The sequence below is a fragment of the Kogia breviceps genome, chromosome 7 (assembly GCF_026419965.1).
Source record: "Kogia breviceps isolate mKogBre1 chromosome 7, mKogBre1 haplotype 1, whole genome shotgun sequence".
In the NCBI taxonomy this organism is placed as follows: Eukaryota; Metazoa; Chordata; class Mammalia; order Artiodactyla; family Physeteridae; genus Kogia; species Kogia breviceps.
In genome coordinates, this window is record NC_081316.1 from 97997287 (window position 1) to 98017119 (window position 19833).

Genomic DNA, 19833 nt, shown 5'->3' on the forward strand with positions numbered 1-19833 from the left:
TTTGAAAGCAGCCAGAGGAAAATGACACTTGTTGCTACACTTCAAAGAAAAAACTGAAATTATTTCTCACTAATGAAAAAATTCAACATTCTAAGAAAAAATCAGAATTTTAGAAAACTTATATCCACCAGTAGATTCCCAATACTTTGAAAGACATTTAAAATGATATTGACCATGATATTAAGAAATATGATTTTAAAAAATATTGTGTAATGAAATGTGTTAATATTTGAAGATCCACATAAGGAAGACATTCATAATTTAGTGAACCAGTATTTTCCACATGACCGGTGCGGTGTTATGAAATCATTCACTGGTAAAAGATCCATTCAAAGTGCAAAGTAGACCAGTGGATTTTAATGTAACAGAGTACAGGAAGTTTATTGATAATGGGTTCTGATTCCACATTGTAACTACTTTTTAAGAAACTTCCACTCATCAGTGTTTATTGTAATATCAAAGGAGAGTAACTGCACTTCTCTAAAAAGGCTGCTAAATTACCTTTCCCTTTCCCAGTTACCTATCTCTGAGAGACTGGATTTTCTTCGTATATTTCAACGAGAACAATGTATTGAATGAAGAAGCAGATATGAGCATCCAGATATCTTCTGAGCCAGACATTAAAGAAATTTGTAAAAATGTAAAACAGAGTCCTTTTGTTTTGGAAATAGTAGCTATTTTCATAAAAACACTATATTACCATATATGTTAATATATAATAATGTAGAGTTTATTATTACTTTTAAATTAATGGATTTTAAAAAATTCTTAGTTTCAACTTCTAATACATTAAATGGCAATAGATATAATCCACATTAACAGGAGCTCTTTGGAGTCCTTCATATATTTAAATGTAAAGGTGCCATGGGACCAAAAAAGCTTGAGAATTACTTTGGTAATTCTCTGGCTCCACCTTTAGATAACAGATTCCTTTGAGAGCACCAGACTGGAAAATTGGAAATATCTTGTAGCCTGGGAGATTAGTGTTCTTCAGTATATGATGACATTCAATTTTTGTTGACATCCTTGATTATTTTGAAGTGGACCGTATAGTAGTATGCTGTTGAGTTGTACTGCTTACTGCCTCTGATGGCAGCCTTTTCTTCTTCGCTTCTGATATTTGTTTCCAGACCTTTTATTTTTAGCAGGGAATTTTACCAAGAAAGCAATAAAGGACTTTTGCAGTAGTGACTAATCCTTATTTTCTTTACTTCTTCCTTCTTTGGCTATGCTTAGAGGTTATCGAGGGAGAGCTGTACAAAGAGTGTAAGCAGACTTCAGTAGAGGGCTGCACAGTCAATTGCTATGCTATGCTGAGTTGTTATTCAGTTTCTGGGAAACAGCATTAATCATTTGAAATCAAAGAATCATTGAAGTTTGTCTCATATGGTGTGAAAAAGAATTATAAAGTGGGTAACTAAGAGAAATTCGTCTGGAATTGTTTTTTAGTCCTGCTTACTGCTTCTAATGTTAAATGCTTGTGACAATGTTTGTTTGTATTTCTTATCTACCAGGTGACAAAACCAATCTGCCAGAAATAAATTTGTTATAAGGGATGTTCATTACATAAATGTGTAGTAAATTTATTTTAATATTGCATTACTTTGTTCTTTGACAAAAATAAACCCTCGCAAAACAAAAATTAAAAAGCCTGGGGCTTCCCTGGTGGTGTGGTGGTTGAGAGTCTGCCTGCCGATGCAGGGCACACAGCTTTGTGCCCCAGTCCGGGAAGATCCCACATGTCGCAGAGTGGCTGGGCCCATGAGCCATGGCCGCTGAGCCTGCGCATCCGGAGCCTGTGCTCCACAACAGGAGAGGCCACAACAGTGAGAGGCCCGCGTACCGCAAAAACAAAAAAGCCTAAATACCTACCTACTTGCATGAAACTGGATAGTTCCCAACTTTCTGTATCTTGGTATTCCATCTTATTTTTTAATTGTTCTTAGTGACTTTGTACTTAATTCGAATTTAGAAGGCCCCTCACTATTAATGAGCTTGTACAGATCTGATTGTTGTTTTAAGATTTATTGTGGTCAAAAAATTATCAGACAGATATTTCTGTACTCTCTCCTCTGGCCTTTTACATTTTTACCTAATATTTTTGGTAGTTTTGAAACTTGCGTAGTGGACAGGAGCACTAAAACAAATTTATTTTACACTTCACTTCTTTGATAGTTGAGTTACATGGAAGTAATTAAACTGTCAAATTTGTCCCATATTGTGTTTAAGGGACTTAATAGTGATTTACTTTTTGAACCATATTTTGTTTTACTTATGAAATGACATAGGTTTTCTTTCTCAGTGTAAATGATTATGGTTCTGAAAGTCACATAGAGGCTTTTGCCAGAATAAAAGGCTTCTAATTTGAGGATCTCAGTTAGGGGAATTTATTTGGGGCTAGAAGTAAGACCTGATTATTTATGAGCTGTTTTCTTAAACTGCAATTTCCCGTGCGTTTTCTTAGGCTAAAGATGAAGAAGAAGCCTTTCTGGATTGGAGTAGTGATGATACTGATGTATTTGATCCAAGCACACTTCCAGATCCAGATAAGTACAGAAGCTCCGAAGAATCAGATAATGAAGATATGGAAAATAAAATTAGGTATGTTTCTACCGTTGGTGGCATTAAGAATATGGGTCTTCTCCTTTTGATAAGTTCAAAAGATGTGTGGAGACAAACATCTCATGCTCTTCTCATCATTTTAGGGGCCCTTCTACTGTTTCTGTTAATTCCTGTTAACAGATATATGGGTGATATGAGAGTTGTATCTTTTTCTTGGTCTATTCTCTTCTTGTCTCTCTCTTTCTGAATCTTTTATGCTTAAGTATTTGATGCACTAGGGTATATTTAGTGCAAACAGAGGTAAGATTTTATTTTGATTCACTGTTGAGATTGTTGTTAAAAATTATTTCTGAATTTTTTAAAAGGGCAGTTATACTTTCACAATCTTTGATGTAAAATTAAATAAGAAACACATAAAATAATGGAAAACTCGTACATAAACAGCCTTTGACAAATTCTCTCAAATTAGAATCTGTTCATTTTAGTGTGGACTTACTTGCTGCCATGCCAAAAATAGATGAAATGTAATGAATTGAATGACTTGCTCAGCACTTGTTTTCAGAGTACTATGTATTAGATTAAATTGAGATTCTGTTGATTTAAAAGTTGAGAATATTGAACTGCATGGTTCATGATTGAACTAAATCAATGAGCCTATTTAGGCACAAGGAGGAGGTACTAAGGATGGATGAAGTTAATATGGTTGAAGGGGAGAGGAAGCTTGTTGGAACCCCTCAAGTGCTAGTCTGAAAAGTTTGGAGTTGAAAAAATAGGTCACAGAGAGCTATAATCCAGTTTTAACTAAGAGCATTATGAAAAGGTCTCAAAAAGATTATCCTCGTAAGAGAAAAATGCTATAGAGAGATCATTTCAGAGTTACTCTTCATTTTAATATTGTGCTCATTTAAACATAGTATTATTTTATAATAGTGAAAATGACTTATCCAAAATGCAGTCTTCCCATGTGATACCAGAAACTTGAGACATTTGCTATTGGACAACTAGGTAATGGACACGATAGCTTTATTACCACAGAAGCACCACAGGTGTTATTAGGATTTAGAAAAAATATTTAAATGATAAAGGTTAAAAAATTTAGGTCCAGGGCATAATTCTAATCTTTAGAAATTGACCTCTAAGAGTAAATATGCATATTCTACTTCAGAAAGTTTCTTGGTACACATGTCCAGACCTTGATGAACCGTCAGTATGGTTGTTTGTTGCCCTTTTTATTCTTATATAAATGTCCCTGTTTCAGAGTAGTTTATGGGATCTCCATTTTGATAGATGTGATCTAACTTAACACATATAACTTTATATCATTAACTTCCAAATGCTCTATGTAATTTTACTTTCTGAAGGGAACTTTAATTGGTTCTTACAGTTTGTTATTTGGCCATATTTTCCACATCTGTCTAACATACCTTTAAAACATAGAGCCAACCTTTGAAATCACTGGTAAGATGTCAGTAATCCTTCTGTATCTGATTCATAAGGATTCTTTTGTAACATTTTTCATGATAGTTTCTGGGTCGTCCTATCTATGTACAGCAGACATTTTATTTCATTCTTTTGGCATCTCTTACCCTCATAGTGACATTTCCCTGCTACTACCTAGTTAATATCACTTGTTCTTAAATAGTTTCACATTTCATCCTCCTAATGAGCTTGTAAATGCATTGTAGCTAGAAAATCTGTTTTTTTATACCAATACTTTCAGCTCCAGCCTTTACTTAATCTCCCCAGCATTAATGTCATAGGCACAGAGAAAGGCCCTGAAATACTTGTATTGATTAATAGATTGATGAAGGAGATTTATAGAGTAAAAGAGAGAAGCATAATGATAAGCAACTGTATAATTGGTCCTAATAACTTAAGTGATAGCAGAGATGACAGAATAGATGGTTGGAGAACTGGAAGAAGCCAAGTTCTAATAGTGTAATGGTGATGCACAAGATGGTAGTAATGCCATGAGAGATGCCAAAGCATCTTAACTCAGTGACAAGCGTTCAGATGGGAAATATTTAAGCATTACATGAAAATTAAAATAGTTTTAAGTTAAGGCATAACTGATATCTACATTAGCAGAGATTGAAAGGAATTGATAAACTTGTCTTAGGCAGAAGAAAAATTATCTTGTTGTTGAAAAGAATATCAACAAGGGCTTTATTCCTTTAGTGCATTTAGGGGCTTCCTAGCAGTTTTGTCTTTGTATGAGCACAGTGATTATCTAGTCCAGCCCCCTCCTCTTATAGATGAAAAAGCCACGGCTTCGAGGGATAAAATAATTTGTCTGTGATCACAATACAAGTTAGGGACAGGTCAGTGTGATCTGCCTAAATCAAATTGATCCTCTAGTTCTAATACTCCAAACAAGTTATATAGAATTCTGTGGCATTAGGAGAGGTAGCTCAGGAAAACTACCTCAAGACAAATTTAATGTTATTTGGCTGAAGACCTGATCCATGGACTAACCATAGGATAGATTTGACTGGACCATGGTTTCCCCACCTCAGCATTATTGGCATTCTGGCCCAGATGATTTTTTGTTTTGGAGAGTTTGAGGTGGTTGTAGACTGTTTAGCATCATCCTCTACCACTAGTGCCTCCCCATTTGGGATAACCAGAAGTATCTTCAGACATTGTCAGGTATCCTTTGGGGAGCAAAATCTCTCACAGTTGAGAACCAATGGACCAGACCCAGGATGGCAGAGTGTATTACTAGTGCTTAATTGCCCCATCCCTTATCCAGGATAGGCTTTGTCTGTATTCCTTTCTGTTTAGTCCTAGCAGTCCTTCAGGGTCCATCAATCAGTCGGGATTGGTACACAAGATAAAACCTGTTTTCCATTCCTGGACTAGAAGGTAGGATTTAGGGTAAGTTACAAGTAATAGGCTACATGTGAAATTTCTATTTATACTCTAATTTTCCCTTCTCTCTTGAAATTACCTCAGTGGCAATGAATAAAGATATATGTAAACTAAAACCACATTATTTTGGATAAGAAGAGGTATTCACAAGTAAATTCAAGTACACTAGAATTTTGAGAGTAGTAATTGCTTCTGCTGTGTATAATAATAGCACCAATTCTATCTTCCTATATTGTTCCAGTTCTGCTACATCTTTTTTTCTTTGCCTCTCATGGACATGACCAAATGCCAAGATTTTGTGATGTTAGCTTTAGAGGATCCTCCTGGCTTGTTCACAGGTTTTATTTGGTGCATTGTTTCTGGCTTCTGCTCAATAATTGTAGGAACAGCTAGTGTTCTAGCCTCTTGGTCATCCTCACTCTGCCAGTAGGTTATTCTCTGGATATTAATTTAGCATTTTCAGAAATGAGTTTGTATAGGACTGGTTATACCAATTAGAAAGTGGCTATTAGTCCCAGACTAACTAGTATGAGCTAATTTCTTTGAACATTTCCTTTCTATGTCTCTTTTTCCTTCACTTTGGTGACACCCATAGATATTCAGCACAGGTAACACATTTGTCTCTCTACATGGAAAGATACTTAGTCAGTAGGAAATAGGCAAAGGAGAGCCATATTTAGTGGAGAAAGACTGAACTTGGGGTCAATAATTCCTCCTCAGGGAGGTCTGATAGGATTTTAAAGAGTTTGTACTTCTGTCCTCCTCCTCAGCTCAGTATATAGCCGCAGTAGAATTTAAACCCTCCTTAACCCTCTGTAGAACTATCAGAATTGTCATCTCTAATACTGAGATTCAAAAGAGATTCTCATATATAAGATCCAACTTCTTTAAGTTAGCATGACAAAAAGAGGTATCTTCCTTATAATATGGTCCCAGGGACAATGAAAATTCTATGACCCTGAGTTCCTTTTAAGGAATTTTAAGAATGCTGCCATTAATAGCTCCATTTATCCTTAGAAACAGAGCTATGAAATAGGGGGAGTTGGGTAATCTACCCATCGTACAGAAGGAATGTTAGCTGGTTAGTCAGCAGCAGATGCCTGAATTCCATTGGAAGCTCTAAGCTTTTATGCACTATTTTTGAAAGTAGGTATAGAAGGGAGAGCTTGCTTTGATGCTCTCTGCTTTCTTTTCTCATCTACTTCCATCTTACAGATTGGTCCATGCTGTGTTTTACTCTGTGGTTTTCATTTCTGATTCCTTCTACGGAGCTAGCATAGGTAGAGTTAATGCAAGATATTGGGATTTGTTGTTATTATTATTGTTATTAAAATAGACAGAAAAATTTAGTAGGAAACCTAGCTCTTTGTTGCATTGGACTTTGTGACATCAGAGAATTCATTGGTCTGCTGGGAACTACACAGAATCATGTGTTCTTGTCTCCAGTTAGTTTTGATATAGACTTTCATACCTTCTGAGGACATAAGACCTCAAATATTGCATGTAATTATCTTTGTGCTCATAAGTGATTTTTTTCATTTCTTAATCTCTCAAATAGTCCATAGAGTAGAGTTATACTGATTTCACAATAAACATATTTGACTAGCTTCTATATGTGGTGCCAAGAGCTGGAGAAGCAACTTTCTGCATTATTTAAATCACATTCTGATTATTTAAGAGTTAAAAAATATCTACTTGATCTGTAGTCTCTGGCTTCTTGTCACATTTCCTCCATCCATTCTTTCAACTAAGAATTTTTTTAGTACCTATCCTGTGCCAGGCATAGTGCAGGTACAGAGGATAAAACATTAAGCAAGAAAAATACCTTTCCTGCTTTCACAGAACTTTTAGTTCAGTGGAGGTTACAGATGGATAAACAGGCAATTACAAAACAACATGGTGGTTAAGTACTGTGATTTGTGCACTGGGGGAGGTGGTGGGGAGAGGGAGGGATGAGCACGAAAGTGATGGGTCTAACACTTGGGCTTGGCAAACCAGAAACAGCTTCCTGAAGGGAGTGATGGCTAAGCTAAACCTGAAGTAAGTTTAAGTTGTAAGAGAGCAGGGAGAAGGGTCAGTTGCCCTTCTAAAGAATATGGCCTTTGAAGTGAGACAAGTGTCTAACCATATTCCAGTTAAACTCTTCTTTCAATAAAAGTGTTCCTTTTAGCTGTGCCTCACAAGCTGAGAGAGATTTGGTCCTGAACATGTAATATAAGATTAATTTTTGTATATCTAGTAGCATTCATCATGTTTGGTTTATGGCCATCTTCATGTGAATTGCTAATGTGAAAATTTGTGAAGTATTGAATACGATGAAAAAGAAGCAGCTGGGTGTTCCAGATATTCATTACCCAGTCAAATTAAGTTTTTAATATTTATAATCTTAACCTTTTTCAAGCAAAAAAGGGAAAGAAAAAGGTTGTGGTTAGACTGTTACTGCATTATATCAATCTTTTCTTCACAGAACACAGTCTCTGACTAAGGCAGATTGCTTTATAAAGAATTGTTATATGGTGGGGTATTTGGTAGATTATTCTAGGTGGTATAAGACCACTAATGTGTTATTTGTACTGAGACCGTTGGCATAATTTAGACATGAAAAGCTCTATATGGATTGGTACCTTTTCCTGTACAGGGTAAATTTTCACATCTAATATAATTAGCTGTTCTTTTTACCTAGCCTGACACAGCTCTGAATCAAAAGGCTGATCAAGGATTTTTGTCTGGTTTTCCATTTGTTTGGGGGTTTTGTTTTGTTTTTAAAATCTGTTTTATACTAGTTTTCTGTTTTTGAGTGAACTTGCCCATCTTTAAAAGTTATCTCTTACATGAAGGAGATGAACCACTTTAATCTGTATGGTTTCTCCTAGTGTTCTGTGACAACTCTTCAGTAAATTTTGCCCAGCAACTACTCTTCTATGACTTTACAGTCAGCTTTGAAATACATGGAAGACTTTTCACCTGGAAAAGAAATATGTGTGCATTAAAGATAAATTTGGGGGGAAGGAAAATTCTCAGAAAGCATTTTCCTTTCTTAACTGGTTTTGGTTGGGGCTGAGTATGACACATTATGTATTTTATATTAATTGGTGGCATAGTTGGGGCTAAATATAGGGGATGATTTTTTAAGGGATTTTTTTTTTACTCAGAGTCTAGGTGATTGTTAAATAGGATTGGCTGTAGTTTTCACTTACTTGAACCAGTGTTCATTGGTGAATCTAGTTGTGGGTGGTAGATATGGAAAGAAGTTGGCTCAACTCAGTGATATATTGACTTTATTGTGTGCCTGCCATTCTTTCCTTTTATTTTTTTTTAACTTCAGAAGATTTATCTCTGATTCCAATATGCCTAGCAGCTTTCAAGAGAAAATCTCAATCATCTCTTCTTCTTTGTGAAATACAAAGTTCATGACCTATCAAAGTTCATAGAGCTTTTATCAGCACTTAACATGAATTGTGAATAACAAGAAGAGTTAATTTACTTGACTTTCTTTAAATTGTGTTCCTTTTGTCTTTCTCCCTTTTGCCATTGCCCTAAAACAAAACAAAAGCATATCCTGTGTGATGTAAAGCATGAATGGACAAACTTCCAAGGCAGATTGTTGGGGTACCAGGGAAGGGGAATGGGAAGGGTGGGAGAGGAGTGGGAAGGCAGTATTATTCGTCTTGGGACTCTTAGGGGAAAGGTTGCTACCTATTGAGGAAGGAAGGCATTATCTTCTGGGGTGAGGGTTGGGATGGGGAAAACACATTTTGAGAAATTTGAGGTTTAGGAAGCTCTCAGCTTGACCTTACTTGCAGTCTCAGGTTTTGCCCTGTGCTTTCTACCCCTCTGTCATTTAGCCGCCCATTGAATAACTGTCACTCAATGACAGTGGTGGGTGTGTCATGTTTCAGAAATACTAGGATCTCTAAGAAGATGGATGAATGGCTCAGGATGCCATGAGGCCAAGGTGAGCCACCTAGTAGGTTCACCTAGTAGATGAAACACCTAGTAGGGTTCTCTTGGCTGCTGCCCTGATTATGGTGCATGTTGACTTTGCTTTCACCAAAAAGACTGTTGAAAATGACACTTTCTCAGGACCATCCTTGAGAATGACACCACCATTTTTTTTTTTACTTCACATTGCTTCATGTAGAATGCATTAATACTTAATGACTATATTACATTGTTTAGTTATGTCATAATTTCTTTATCCATTCCTCTTTTAGAATTTTAGGTCATACTCATGCTTAGTTGTTTGTTTTTGTTTTGTTTTTGCTATTATAAGTAATTCTTTAATGGATAACTTTGTTGAACATTGGATTTTCTCTCTCTTGAAATCATTTGAAGGACTAATGAAGAGTTAGTCTAAACTGTAAAACTTAATTTTGCCAGATAGCTAGAACATTGGGGACATGATTGGGTAGGTGATGATCTTGAATATTAAAAACTAATCAGTGAAAGTAGTTTGAGGCGAAAAGCTGTTGTGCTTTTGGGGAGTAGAAATATTTTACATACAGATTAGTAGCAAGAAAAATCCATAACGTAAACCCAACTTGTGTGAGTGTTTAAATATTTTTTTTTAATCTGAGTGAAGAGAAATCATGTATGTCTTCTAAATTGCTGCAGAGCAGAAGTTCTTAATCTGAACTCTATGGATGAACTTTAGGGGAATCTCAAACATCTTGAAATTGTATGCAAAATGATGGTTTGGGTGTGCATGTAGCAGACACTCCCATGCCTTTATCTGGAAAAAGCGTCATGAATTTTCATCAAATTCTTAAGTGGGTTTATAAACCAAAAAAATAGAGATTGGGGGAGCCAAAACTTTTTGCCCACCCCAAATGATGTTTGTGTGTTTTAGAAGGAAACATGTACATGGATCAGTAGTGTGATTGCAGTCCCTTGTGTACTGTTGCCTTCTCACAATCCTCAACCTTTTCTGATAATTAGAATTCTGATCTAAGTGGATATCATCTGCTCTTGCAGTTATGTTTGTAATGAATGCTGAGCCAGTCAATCTTTTCTTTGACTAAATTGTTTTTACAGATCCATTTCTAGTACTGAGCAGCTAGAAAAGACATTAAGGACATGATACATTTTCAGTTCCATTTCTATATGCAATAGCCTTCACCATCAGAAGGAAACTGGGCAGATTTTATGGAATGTACTGCAGTAATTAATCTTCATTAGGACTGTTGCCATGGCCTTGTAAATGAATATTTATGATAAGGGGAAAGTCTTTGGTACAACGTATTTGAATACCAGAGTGCCAGTACTTAAAATTCTTTAAGAAAAAGTCCAAGCTACATTTACTGATATGAATGCAAGAAGGAGAGTTTAATACAATAGGGGCACAAACTGGACATTCAGATGCTGAACTCTTGGTAGCTTTCCACACACAGTTTGGCAGCATGTTGTAAAAGGACACCCAAGGGTTTCTGTGTGAGTGAATACTCTGCTCTCCACCTCAGTCCTCAGCTTCCTTGCAGCTAGCTCAGTCTGCAATTTCACCTGATTTCTTTCCTTTGCATTCCAAAAAAGAATGAGAAAACAGCATGAGGTTGAAAGCTGCACAGACACTGTAATAAAGGGAGTGTGCTTTCTTCCAGCAGCCCCTTGTCCTGGCATTTGTTAGATTTCTGAACAGTGTTGTATGGTGATGTTGGTCCTCCATTTTATGATGTAGCACACAACAACTTGCACAGCCTTTATTGTGCATGAACAAAGGCAGCCAGTACAGAAGTAAGGAGCTCTAACATATGGCATCATGACACTTTTTGGCTGCACAGTCTTCCAGTATCAGGCTTACAGAATCCCTGGTGATTCTGGGGTTGCCATTTTGTAACTTAATTATTGGAACTGCTTGCCCCAGCGTCCTTGGAAGTTTAGTGCTTACTCCATTACACTGTGTTTTTGTAAAGCCCTGCATACACCAGGGAAGAAGTCGAAAAGTTTTCCCAGCAAATCTTTTCTTCTGTAGTGCCTTGGCCACAATCATATCAGACAGCACTTGGAAGATTCTTGAGACTTGGAGTAGCAGTTCCAAATTCAGCACCCTTGCAGCCCAGGGAATGTGGTTTCCAGGTTACAGAGGACATTCTGATGTCTTGTATTGGAGTTTATTCACACATCATTTATTTAAAGTATGCTGTTTAACAATTAGTAGTATTCCTATTCATGGCAGGTACTAATGGTTACATTCTTGTTGGAATGTCCCATCCCTTTCTACATCTGTTAAGACTGTTGATTAAAGCTTTCTAAGGGCCAGAGAGAGAATTTGTAAAAATCAAGCCAAATAAGACTTGGTAGTTTCCTCTACATGGAAAAATATTATATCAAGGAATCAGGCTCTCTCCTTTTGCCTTTCTATATCAATACATAGGAATTTAAAGTATGTCGGTTCCTGGAAGAATGGTCTCAGATGCATCTGTACTATGGTTCTATGAACCCAGAGACTGAATGACTTGCCCACATGCGCCACCACATATAGTTTAGGAATATGGATCTACATTCCATATCCTAAACTTGGCAACGTGTGGAGAAGTAGGAGTTTTGTGAAATTAAGTCTGTTAAAACAAAGGCAGGCTACTTCGCTCTGCGGGATAATTGTGACTTTTGGAGTCAGATAGACAGACCTAAATTTGAATGTTACTTTCTTTTACAAGTTGTGGACCATGGACAAGTTAAGTTACTTAACCTCTTTGACCCTCAGTTTTCTTCATCAGTCTTTGTCAGATGATAATTCTTACCTTGCAAGGTTACCATGAAGATCTATCTAACTAGGGTAAAAAGAAAGAGTATGATATGTAATAGAGTCATTAATGATAATCATTTTAATTACTAAAAACAAAACTGTAGCAGTTTTTAAATGAGTGTATATACATTTACAAGAATAGAATTGAATGTCTTCTGGGATATCAACTTTCCTTCTTCCTCACCAAAATCATTCATTAAGCCTCAGATGCACAACATGGCAGGCCCTATATTCAAAACAGTCTGCAAAACTATCCTATAGACTAGGTTGAAGTGATGTATGATATAATGAAAATAATGTCATTAACATATCCTATTCAATGTATGGATAAAGAGTCCATATTACCAAATTGGAAAGTGGGAAATGTCTTCACTTGTCTGTTCTTCTTCCTCAACGTTTCCATTATTCAGGAATTAAACACACTGAAAGTTTACTGTGTGCTTGGCATAGAGCAATAGAGATACTAGGTCCCAGCCCTCATAAAGCTTATATTCCAGTGAGGGAATGTAAAGAGAAGAGATGGTGATAAGGGCCATGAAAGTGGTAAATGTAGGGTAACTAGAGAGGAATTGGGAGAGTTTGCTTTATATAAACTGGTTAGGAAAAACTTCTCTGAAGTGAGACCTGAAGAATTATTGAAAGCCTTCTCTTTAGGAAAGAAGGAATCATTCATCCTAACGTTCTAACCACGAATTAATTGGACAATTATTAAAATTAAATATTTAAATTAATATTTAATATTAAATAAATAATTATTTAATATTTAATTTAAATAGTTACCCTAATAGTGACTCTATATAATTATGTATATTCCTGCCAGAGGAGATTCCTCGGCTTTTTTTCATTCCATCATCCTTCAACTATGTGTCTATAACCGACTATGATTCTGACTGGTTTCATGGAAGGTGATGAGGATAAGAAGCAGCTGCTATTCTAGTCCATAAAGTGGCAACTCATTAGAAAGGTGTATGCCAGCATGAAGTTTATGAGAACAGGAGAGTGAAGTTAAGATGGACTGATTAGGGCTTCCCTGGTGGCGCAGTGGTTGAGAATCCGCCTGCCGATGCAGGAGACACGGGTTCGTGCCCTGGTCCGGGAAGATCCCACATGCCGCGGAGCAACTAAGCCCGTGAGCCATGGCCGCTAGGCCTGTGCGTCCGGAGCCTGTGCCCCGCAACGGGAGAGGCCACAACAGTGAGAGGCCCGCATACCGCAAAAAAAAAAAAAAAAAAAAGATGGACTGATTACTCCAATTGAAGACTGGAAAGGTAATTCAGGTTATGAGTTAAAGCAACATGTCATTCATTGGCGATAAGAGGAGAAAACTTGAATATATTTTTATGCTTAATTATTTAGGTTATAATGTGTTGATGGTGTATCAACTCTTTTTGAATATATATACAGTGGAATATTACTCAGCCATAAAAAAGAATGAAGTAATGCCATTTGCAACAACATGGATAGACCTAGAGAGTATTATGCTTAGTGAAATAAGTCAGACAGAGAAAGAAAAAAACTGTATGTTATCACTTATATGTGGAATCTAAAAAAAAAACCCAAATCAATGTATATAAGAAAACGGAAACAGACCCAGATAAAGCAAACAAACTAATGGTTACCACTATTGGTTACCAGTGGGGAGAGGTCAGGGGGGAGGGTCAAGATAGGGGTTTGAGATTAAGAGATACAAACTACCAGGTATAATATAAATAAGAAACAAAGATATATTGTCCAATACAGGGAAATATAGCCATTATTTTATAGTAACTTTACATGGAGTACTATCTATAAAAATATTGAATTACTATGTTGTACACCTGAAACTAACATAATATTGTAAATCAACTATACTTTAATAAAAAAGAGAGAAGTTAGTTACCATCAAGGGGATTTGGAGATACTATAATTAATATTTATAATGCATTTACTATGCGTATATCACTTATCTTGCATGAGGTAGATATTATTCACATTTTACAAATTAGGAAATTCACACTCCATGAAGTTAAGCAGTTTTCCCAAGTTTTAGGCATTTGCTGGCATTTGAGTTAGTCAGGTCTGACTCCGAAGTCACTTTCTTCCATACCAGAATTTTTGTAAAACTACCTGTTAAGTAACTGACTTTAAAAAGCAGACATTTCAACATTAAACATGCTGGGGGAAAATGATGTTCTTTACATTATGAGATGTACAATCCAGAGAAGTTACATGTATTGTTTCAAAGAAAATCAAAATTACTCTTTTTTTGTTGAATCAAAATGGCGAGTTATACTCCTTCTGTAATATTGAAGTATTGTTTCATTTCTTATTCTGAGTCTGAGGTTATTGGGTGCTTCTTTCTAGTAGTATTTTCCTTATGCCAATGTTTTAATTTTCACTGTAGCTTTGATCTTCTGGATTTCGTTGGGATTAATGATATGTGATTTGAAAAAAAATGTAGTACAGATTTTAATGTCCACTTATATACTCGCTCACAAAGAAAGTAAGAATGCGGTTTTAGTTAGAGATTACTCTGCCTAACTTTATATAATTATTAATAGAGTGGGCCAGTCAGATATTTAGCAGTATAGAAGCTTAGTCTAGTGGATTTATTCATCATTTATTTAAGAAGTATTTATTGAGCCTATGGATACTAGGGCAATGTGACTGCAAAGAATAAGACAGTTTTTGTCCTCAAGGAACTTGGAATCTAATCGGTGAAGCAGATAAGTAAAATACACAGTCTTAGTACAGCATTTCGTAGGGTGTAATGGAGGAGTTGTATAGTGTTAGGGGGCACCTAAGAGGGCACTTAACCTAGACTAGGATGGTCTGGGGAGGCTTCCCAGAGCTGTGTCAGGAGGGGAAGGAATAACAAATAGTTACAGAGGCACTAGAAAGGTTTAGATGGGTTTGAGAGAGATTAGTGAAGAAATGATCAATTAAATTAAGGGTGTGAAGAAGAAGTGGTTAAAGGATGACTTCCAGGCTTTTAGTAGGGGTATTACTGTTCACTCAGAAGGAAAATATAGGAGGAAGAATAGATTTGGGGAAAACATGTAGGAGTTAGGGGCATGTTGAGTTTGTGGTGCCTTTGCAAATGTAGATAGAGATTTCCAGGATCCAGCTGAATATGCTGATCTGGTGGTCAGGAAAGAACTCTAGGATATAAAGATGCATATTTTATAAGTCATTAGCACTATGGAAGATAGTTGAAATACTGAACTGAATGAGAATACTCAGAATGAATATGTAAAATGAGAATAGTAAAGGGCCAAGGATGGAACCTAGAAATATAGATAGTTAAGTAAGGGTGACAAAGGAAGAGGAAACTAAGATACCATTAGGGAAGTAGTAGTTAATCTGTAAGTACTCAGAAGTTAGATGGGGCTTCCCTGGTGGTGCAGTGGTTGAGAATCCCCCTGCCGATGAAGGAGACACAGGTTTGTGCCCCGGTCCGGGAAGATCCCACATGCTGCGGACTGGCTGGGCCCGTGAGCCTGCACGTCCGGAACCTGTGCTCTGCAACGGGAGGGGCCACAACAGTGAGAGGCCCGCGTACCACAAAAAAAAAAAAAAAAAAAGGTTAGATGATTGCCCGTTACGTCTCATGGAAGCTGTAGTAATGGTAAAATTTTAACTGTCCGCTGACTGGGTGTTAATTCAACAGAAGTCATGTGTTTGGAAAATTTAGCCTTAACATGACCATTTATATAATTTTGAAAAACATATGCAAAGCCAAAATTTAGAACACTGGGAACTTGTGCTATTAAAAACGGGATCGGTCAGCAGCCTGGTGCCTGTGTACCCACCAAGCGGACTGAGTGCTGTGGGAGTTTTCCCATGCGTAAAGCTCTCCTCTGTGACTCTGTTGGAATTGAATTAGAGGCAAGGTCTGATGAAACATTACCTTCTTCATTGCAGTAATGGTACCTCTCAGGACTCCGAAGAACCTTCAACAAGGTCATGATTTCTGCCTTTCAGATGAGTGGGCATTTATTGAATGACTTTTTTTTTTTATTAACATCTTTATTGGAGTATAACTGCTTTACAAATGGTGTGTTAGTTTCTGCTTTATAACAAAGTGAATCAGTTATACATATACATATATCCCCATATCTCTTCCCTCTTTCATCTCCCTCCCTCCCACCCTCCCTATCCCACCTCTGCAGGTGGTCACAAAGCACAGAGCTATCTCCCTGTGCTATGTGGCTGCTTCCCACTAGCTAGCTATTATACATTTGGTAGTGTATATATGTCCATGCTACTCTCTCGCTTTGTCCCATCTTACCCTTCCTTCTCCCTGTATCCTCACGTCGGTCGGCGTCTTGATTCCCGTCTTGCCCCTAGGTTCTTCATGACCTTTTTTTTTTTTTTTTTTTTTTTACATTCCTTATATATGTGTTAGCATATGATATTTGTTTTTCTCTTTCTGACTTACTTCACTGTATGACAGACTCTAGGTTCATCCACCTCACTACAAATAACTCAATTTCATTTCTTTTTATGGCTGAGGAATATTCCATTGTATGTATGTGCCACACCTTCTTTATCCCTTCATCTGTCTCATCCATCAGTGGACACTTAGGTTGCTTCCATGTCTGGCTATTGTAAATAGTGCTGCAATGAACATTGTGGTACGTGACTCCTTTTGAATTATGGTTTTCTCAGGGTATATGCCCAGTAGTGGGATTGCTGGGTCATATGGTAGTTCTATTTTTAGTTTTTTAAGGAACCTCCATACTGTTCTCCATAGTGGCTGTGTCAATTTACACTCCCACCAACAGTGCAAGAGGGTTCCCTTTTCTCCACACCCTCTCCAGCATTTATTGTTTGTAGATTTTTTGATGATGGCCATTCTTGACTGGTGTGAGGTGATACCTCATTGTAGTTTTGATTTGCATTTCTCTAATAATTAGTGATGTTGAGCATCTTTTCAAGTGCTGTTTAACCATCTGTATGTCTTCTTTGGAGAAATGTCTATTTAGATCTTCTGCCCATTTTTTGATTGGATTGTTTGTTGTTTTGATATTGAGCTGCATAAGCTGTTTGTATATTTTGGAGATTAATCCCTAGATGGTTGCTTCGTTTGCAAATATTTTCTCCCATTTTGAGGGTTGTCTTTTCGTTTTGTTTATGGTTTCCTTTGCTGTGCAAAAGCTTTTAAGTTTCATTAGGTCTAGGTCCCATTTGTTTGTTTTTATTTCCATTACTCTAGGAGGTGGATTGAAAAAGATCTTGCTGCAATTTATTTCAAAGAGTGTTCTGCCTATGTTTTCCTCTAAGAGTTTCATAGTATCAGGCCTTACATTTAGGTCTTTAATCCATTTTGAGTTTATTTTTGTGTATGGTGTTTGGGAGTGTTCTAATTTCATTCTTTTCCATGTAGCTGTCCAGTTTTCCCAGCACCACTTATTGAAGAGATTGTCTTTCCTCCATTATATATTCTTTCAAGTCTTTATTGAATTTGTTACAATATTGCTTCTGTTTTGTGTTTTGGTTTCTTGGCTGCGAGGCATGTGGGATCTTAGCTCCATGACCAGGGATTGAATCCACAACCCCTGCATTGGAAGGTGAAGTCTTAATCACTGGACCACCAGGGAAGGAAGTCCCCTTCATTGTATATTCTTGCCTTCTTTGTCATAGATTAGGTGACCATAGGTGCATGGGTTTATCTCTGGACTTTCTATCCTGTTTCCATTGATCTGTTTTTGTGCCAGTACCATATTGTTTTGATTACTGTAGCTTTATAGCACAGTCTGAAATCAGGGAGCCTGATTCCTCCAGCTTTGGTTTTCTCTCTCAAGATTGCTTTGGTGATTCATCGTCTTTTGTGTTTCCATGCAAATTCTACAATTTTTTTGTTCTAATTCTGTGAACGATGCCATTGGTAATTTGATAGCGATTGCACTGGATCTATAGATTGCTTTGGGCAGTATAGTTATTTTCACAATATTGATTCTTCCAATCCAAAAACATGGTATATCTCTCCATCTGTTTGTGTCATCTTTAATTTCTTTCACCAGTATCTTATAGTTTTCTAAGTATAGGTCTTTTGCCTCCTTAGGTAGGTTTATTCCTAGGTAATTTATTCCTTTTGTTGCAATGGTAAATGGGATTGTTTCCTTGATTTCTCTTTCTGATATTTCGTTGTTAATGTATAGGAACGCAAGAGATTTCTGTGTATTAATTTCGTATCCTGCAACTTTACCGAATACATTGATTAGCTCTAGTAGTTTTCTGGTAGCATCTTTAGGGTTTTCTTTGTATAGTATCTTGTCATCTGCAAACCGTGGCAATTTTACTTCTTTTCCAATTTGGATTCCTTTTGTTTCTTTTTTCTTCTATGATTGCCATGGCTAAGACTTTCAAAACTGTTTTGAATAATAGTGGCAGTTGTGGAAATACTTGTCTTGTTCCTGATCTTAAAGGAAATGCTTTCAGTTTTTCACCATTGAGAATGATGTTTGCTTTGGGTTTGTCATATATGGCCTTTATTATGTTGAGTTAGGTTCCCTCTGTGTCAACTTTCTGGAGCGTTTTTATCATAAAAGGGTGTTGAATTTTGTCAAAAGCTTTTCCTGCATCTATTCAAATGATCATATGGTTTTTATTCAGTTTGTTGATGTGGTGTATCACACTGATTGATTTGTCGACATTTAAAAAATCCTTGCATCCCTGGGGTAAATTCCACTTTTGTTTGAATTTTATTTATTTTTTTATACATTAGGTTCTTATTAGTTATCCATTTTATACATATTAGTGTATATATGTCAATCCCAATCTCCCATTTCATCACACCACCATCATACCCCCCAGCCACTTTCCACCCTTGGTGTCCATACGTTTGTTCTCTACATCTGTGTCTCAATTTCTGCCCTGCAAACTGGTTCATCTGTACCATTTCTCTAGGTTCCACATATATGTATTAATATACGATATTTGTTTTTCTCTTTCTGACTTACTTCACTCTGTATGACAGTCTCTAGATCTATCCACGTCTCTACAAATGACCAATTTCGTTCCTTTTTATGGCTGAGTAATATTCCATTCAATATATGTAGCACATCTTTATCCATTCATCTGTCAATGGGCACTTAGGTTGCTTCTATGACCAGGCTATTATTAATAGTGCTGCAATGAACATTGGGGTGCATGTGTCTTTGAATTATGGTTTTCTCAGGGTATATGCCCAGTAGTGGGATTGCTGGATTATATGGTAATTCTATTTTTAGTTTTTTAAGGTACCTCCTTTCTGTTCTCCATAGTGGCTATATCAATTTACATTCTGACCAACAGTTCAAGAGGGTTCCCTTTTCTCCACACCCTCTCCAGCATTTGTTGTTTGTAGATTTTCTGATGACCCATTCTAATGGGTGTGAGGTGATACCTTGTTGTCGTTTTGATTTGCATTTCTCTAATATTTAGTGATGTTGAGCAGCTTTTCATGTGCCTCATGGCCATCTGTATGTTTTCTTTGGAGAAATGTCTATTTAGGTCTTCTGCCCATTTTTGGATTGGGTTGTTTGTTTCTTTGATATTGAGCTGCATGATCTGTTTATATATTTTGGAGACTAATCCTTTGTCAGTTGATTCATTTGCAGATATTTTCTCCCATTCGGAGGGTTGTCCTTTCATCTTGTTTGTAGTTTCCCTTACTTTGCAAAAGCTTTTAAGTT

At 36.7% G+C, this 19833-nt stretch overlaps 1 protein-coding gene across 1 annotated transcript in view; it reads left to right on the forward strand.

Annotated features, from left to right (window-relative positions):
• DDX10 (DEAD-box helicase 10) overlaps positions 1–19833 on the forward strand; it is a 309443-nt gene that overhangs the window by 261125 nt on the left and 28485 nt on the right. The window contains exon 17 of the mRNA XM_059067976.2: positions 2465–2601. Coding sequence (XP_058923959.1) covers positions 2465–2601 — 137 coding nt within the window. The remainder of the gene's footprint in view (positions 1–2464; positions 2602–19833) is intronic.